The sequence below is a fragment of the Triticum urartu genome, unplaced genomic scaffold (genome assembly GCF_003073215.2).
Source record: "Triticum urartu cultivar G1812 unplaced genomic scaffold, Tu2.1 TuUngrouped_contig_5614, whole genome shotgun sequence".
NCBI lineage: Eukaryota > Viridiplantae > Streptophyta > Magnoliopsida > Poales > Poaceae > Triticum > Triticum urartu.
In genome coordinates, this window is record NW_024116303.1 from 1 (window position 1) to 5969 (window position 5969).

The 5969-nt window shown below is 38.0% G+C and overlaps 1 protein-coding gene across 1 annotated transcript; it reads left to right on the forward strand.

Moving 5' to 3' along the window:
• Positions 1-3: 3 nt before the first annotated feature.
• Positions 4-3961, forward strand: LOC125529458 (chloroplastic group IIB intron splicing facilitator CRS2, chloroplastic; the record flags this gene model as incomplete). Its single annotated transcript, XM_048693866.1, has 8 exons — positions 4-54; positions 157-241; positions 1425-1492; positions 1935-1985; positions 2076-2149; positions 2733-2791; positions 2885-2961; positions 3516-3961. Coding segments are annotated over 8 exons (582 nt in total), but the record flags the coding sequence as incomplete, so codon positions are not given.
• Between the last annotated feature and the right edge of the window lie 2008 nt (positions 3962-5969).

Sequence of the window (5969 nt, forward strand, 5' to 3'; positions counted from 1 at the left end):
CTCATCGCCGGCCTCGGCAACCCCGGCAGCAAGTACCACGGCACTCGCCACAACGTGCGTACACCCCTTCGCCCGTGCCCCCGCCCCTCCCCCCTCCGATTCGAGATGACATGCCTCCCCCTCACTTCGCCTGTGTGTGCGTCTGCGTGTGATTAGGTGGGGTTCGAGATGGTGGATCGCATCGCGCGGGACGAAGGGATCGTGATGAACACCATCCAGTCCAAGTCTCTGCTCGGAGTAGGTACCCCGCTCGCTCCCTCCTCGCTCGCAGCGTGTACATATGTGCTGCAGTTTTCAGTATCGTGCTTCGCAATTACTGCTTGCTCTGTGAACCGCTGCAAGCTGGACGCCTTTTTTTAGATGACTTTTAGTTAAGAGGCATGCCATGTGGCCTAGATGTTAATTCCGCTTCATGCTATGTTGTTTAGCTTGACGGCGATATTTGGTACTGTAATTGTAACCTTCTTAGCATGCTAGCACCGGGAGGGCAGAAGCATGACTTATATTCTAGATAAAATATGGTGGCTGAAGCAAGTGATCTGTGGAGAACACCCATCCCCACATCTAAGTCAACCTTTTACCAGTTTCTTGACAATGAATTGTAGCTTGGTTATGTGTAAGCGTGTCTTTCTGCAGTATTAGCAAAGTGGATCTAAATTGTTGTTGGCCAGGTGTTGTTCTACACTTCTAAATTAATTTAGTTAACAAACAGGCTGGGATGTTTTTTTCCACCTTCCATAAAATCTAGGGAAACTGGATTTCATTGCCTAGTCTTTCCCCTCTTGAATTTCAGTAGTAAGGCACTTAATATGGGTCAACAGAACTCTGATTTCTTTGAAAATGTAATATCCAGTTAAAGTGGACTGTGTTTTCCACCAGCACAGATGGTAATAGACAAAACCTTGGTAGTTTTTCCGAAGTATCCCCTATCTTTAGTTACAAACAATGCATTCATGCTGGACTTCCGTTTCGAATTCAACACTTGATTTTGTACTAAAAGTTTAAAATGGTAAACTCGATATCTGTCAAGAGGAAATGGAACACCATTTCCTTGTGTTTGATCTGCATTTGCTCTCAAGTGTCAGAGTATTACACCTTTTGATCATGTAGGTAACCTACTCCATTGTTCTGCAGATGACATCTTTGAAAATGTTCTGATCTCTTCTCTTGAAAATTAATTTGTGTTGTTGGCTCCTTCCTGATTTTGAATGTTAACCGTCATGTTCAAAACATATATATACTGGAGGTACTAGTGGCATATATTTGATGTTACTTCTGATGAAAGTAGTCTGGTGCATCAAGTTTGGCTAGTTGAGTGCACATTTTGTTACTGGAAGCATCGTTATGAATGGCATGTTGCAGTCATTTGCAATCTTCAGATTAATTGTGTTTCCACTCATCCGTTAGGTTTTATTTTGGTACAGGTTTAATTGGGGAGGTACCAGTGCTGCTGATAAAGCCACAATCATACATGAATTACTGTGGTGAAGCAGTGAGTCTTTATTCTTGTCCTTCTTGAAGTAAACATTTCCTGGGAACTATATCATTTATGAGAAAAGTTGGTGCAATAGATTTGTGATATACTCACTTCAAGAATATTACTTCAATGTTTGTGTGGCAAAATACATCCCCACAGCCTATCTATCAATATGAATGCTGTTGCCTTTTTTGTACAAAGCAAAAGTTACCTAAGTTGGCTGCAGAGAAGTATCAGTTATGTTGCTAATCTTAGAGTGTTTCACAACTATGCCTATACATATCAGTTCTCATTTCTATTAGCATATCATGGACCATGTCTTATCGAAGTGAACTAACTTCTATAAGTAGGTGACAGGACTTGTTGAACACTCGTTGTCTCTTTTCTGATGCAATATTTTTTCTGGGCTTCTTAATTTGTCATGTACTAACGAAAAACATCCCTCTATTGTGTGAAGATTGGACCGCTTGCTGCCTATTACCAAGTACCTCTGAGGCACATTCTTGTGGTACATACTATCATTGTTCTTTAGTATCTTACCGCAACAACTCGGTATCATGCGCTTGCGACTGAAACCAATGGGTTCTATTTTTTGCAGATTTATGATGACATGAGTCTGCCCAATGGTGTATTGCGACTTCAACGGAAAGGTGGCCATGGCCGCCATAATGGGTAATATATGAAGTTCCAAATAATTTGAACAATTAATATGTTTAGTACTTCTAGTCACATGGAACGTGCTGATGTTACTTACATACATAATGCATCAGATTTAGTTCAGTCACTTCATTTTCTCATTCTGGAGTTCAAAAGGCAAACCAGAATGGAATTCATTTAGAGTAAATATAACAAAAATGGGCCTGCTTTATTTTCCAGAAATCATACCGGAAGTTAAGTTCATATAGCTCCTGTTGAGATTTTGCTTGAAGAGCTCATGAACAACAAATATGAATTTGCTCAGGAGGCCAGGATTGAGCCAGAACATGTATTACATGGAGTTACAGAATACAATTTTGATCTGTCAAAAATTTGCAGTATGAGTTTGGAATACTCGAATAATGTGTGCCTCCTCTAACTTAATATTGTGGAAAATATTAGTTCCTTTTGTTGTAGGCTTTATGTTATACTAGCATCAGTTTGCTTATAAATTATGCATTTGAAGTGCTGTTTCTGTGGTTTTAATAGGTAAAATATGTTACTTACATTTCACAATCTATTGCTTACACTCTCAATGATCATCTTCACTGAAAAACAGCCTACAGAATGTAATTGAGCATTTGGATGGCTGCCGGGAGTTTCCTCGTTTATCTATAGGTATATGTTATTATGTTTCACCAGCTAGCACTTCAGTGCCTTCTCTGAAAATCCGGGTCATGCCAACCTTGAGTTGTTGACTGTTGAATACAGGCATTGGTAGCCCACCTGGCAAAATGGATACACGAGCTTTTCTTCTGCAGAAGTTTAGTTCAGAGGAACGAATTCAGGTATTGATTTCACCATGTTCGAAATTTCGTCGTAGATGTCGCATATAGTGTGAAATCCCTTTCTTGTGATCTTTTGTCCTCTTCCAGTATGTTCATCTGTTTTTTTCTCTTTCTAGTAGACAAAAAAGCCAATGCCATACCATCAATTGCATTCTAAGAGTTTATTTCCGCTAATTAATAACATTTCAATTGAACATTGGCTGTAGGAAATAAATATCTCCCATGATTTCATTGGATTATTGTAACTGATGAGTATAAATATATGTTGAAGTCATGGAACATATGTAAGTACAAACAAATAATGATGATATGATTCTGCGCTGGCCATACTTCACATTTGTTGGTACTACAACTAGGTTGTATACTTTAGTTGGTGACGCAAAGGGACTATCTCAATTTATATGTACTGTTAACTGTTCTCAAGCTTACTTGGGGAAGTTTTGCAGTGTTGGTTCTCGTTTTCTACTGGTCTGCCCTTTTCTGGGAGGAACTCTCAGATATGGTTGTTGCTACATGGTTATTGATCTAAAACCTGTTATCTTATTTTTATATAGATTGACACCGCGTTGGAGCAAGGGGTGGATGCTGTGAGGACCCTTGTGCTGAAGGGTTTTAGTGGAAGTATTGAGAGATTTAATCTGGTCCAGAAGTACAAGTTCAACAGGGCTTGATGATTCTTTAGATGCTTGGATCTGCCTACCTTTGGAAGATACATGAATGCACACGAAAATGTTTTTGGAAGCGTTTGATGTGATAATTTGCATAACCTTAGGTGCACTAAGTTGGGTGTCCTATGGTTTTGAGGATGTTAAAAACTTAGCAGGGTGTAGATAAGGTAGAGTTCTTCTGCACATCTTCCTAAAGATAACTCATGGTTTACTCAAATTGGAAATAAAATAGGTCCATTTGATGAAGGTCATGTAAAAACACTTTGTACTTCTGTAGGTTACTGACACATTAGTCTGATGTAAAAGAGGAATGTAGACCATTTCATTCCACCTTTCCTAATTCTGTGATTTTGTCCATGCAAATAAATACTTAGTTGTCCTTGTTGGGTAGATCATCTGCCTGCAAAGTGGTGATATAGGTAATTTATTATCTTTGACCGTACAACTCGTTTTCATCAACTTGATGTGGTAAAGTTGTTTAGTAGTGTGTCATGTTATGGTTAGAGATGTCTATGCCCCCACGTTACCTCACCCTTTAAAAGATTATTGTAGGAGATCCTCAGCGCTTATTTGACAACGACTTGAAAGCAAAATCCATTTTTTTATTTTCTTATGCTGATATGTCAGTCCAAACTTGTCGGCAACAAATAGATTGCAGAAGTTTCTTATGCTAAGTAAAAGCTTGCACCTTCTTGCATCAGTTAAGCTAACTACTATCTACAAGACGCGGAGTAAAGCTAATGTAGCTCTAATTTGCATTGTATTTTCAAGTTTAATATAGAAATTTGGTGATTAACTTGCACAGGTCAGCTTATGATTAAATGTGATTTGCAACCATCTAGCATAATATTCTCTAGGTAAAGTTTAAAACTAGATCTAGAACAGTCTGCTATGTGCTAATTTAAGAAGGCAAGACCTGCTAGACGTTCCTGCTATGAGATAGGGTACAGGAAGGTGGCAATAATAGTTGAATCGCCTTTTCAATTCATGGCTGGTTTATTATACCCATCTTCTTCTTTACTGCCATCTTATCCTTATGTGCATTCCAATCTCATGTGCAAATTGTACACGAATTGATTAGCTCCTGATCTGGGACCATACAATTTTACTACCACATATCATGAATAGTTTTAGTATCACTTAACAACCAATAAGTACAATGGAGAATACATATTCCATAAAACTATGTTTTTGATTGAATACTAGCATGTTTTATATTCTCGTTGTATTTTTGACATAAGTTTCTACAATTTGAAGTTGATGCTGCTTTGCCTCCATTTTTAACGGGCCGTTTATAAAACTTGAATTGGCTATGATGTGCAGCCAAGAACCTGTATATGTTAATTTTTATGGAAGTGTGCCTTTTCTGGTAATGTTACTTTAACCCTCATAAAACATTTATATACATGTTCCCTGTAATATTGCATTTTTATTTCATTTCCTCATGGAACAACTACATACGTGTCTTTATGTTAATCAAATTTTATTAGTGAACCTTAAAAGATCAAATGCATGGTTCGGCAACAGCGTTAGTGAAGTTGTAGCTTTAGAAACCTGGTGTTAATTGTGCTGAGCTTGGTGGTAATGACAATTGGCAACCTGACACATTAATTATTTTTGAGTTTCACATAATACTCCAGAAGCTTGCATAGCTGGAGAAATGCTGGGTTCTCATAGTTGATTAGTTATCCTTTAATGTAGAACATGATGTCATGATGTAATAAAACAAGGTGAGTAATAGTTTTTGGTAATTATAAGAATGTGAAAAGATCAGTTTTCAGCAATAACTGGTAGCAATTGCCTTCTACCAATATCAACCTTTTCGTAGCAATACTAAGAACTTCTGATTAACGAAGCGCCTAGTGGATTATCTCACATGATGATCCAAATGTTGTCATTACTTGCTAAAGCCATAGCGGACTGGAAAGTAAATAAGTAATTTATTCTGAATGAAATCGTAGTTGGTTCTAACCTTTTCAAAGTGGGAGGGGAAGGAACTAGTTTCAGTGCGGAGCTACCAATATTCCAGAAAGCCAGAGATAACTTGTGGTGTGATGTTACCAGTAACAACCATGTGACTTGCCTAGTACATCACACAAGATACGATATTTGTCAAAGGCTTAGTTTTGACCATGGTTTCAAGACCAAAAAACATTAGTCTAGTAACCTCACTTCCACTAATATTTGCCAGAAAAATTCCTTATGATAAACTGTTTTTTAATCACCAAGTGGATTCCAAAGTTTCAAAGATTATATTATCTAAAGCTCTTCCCTCCACCATCATGTTACCTAAACTACATGCTAATCTCTTTCTTAAAGCCATCACACAAGTAGGGCTTG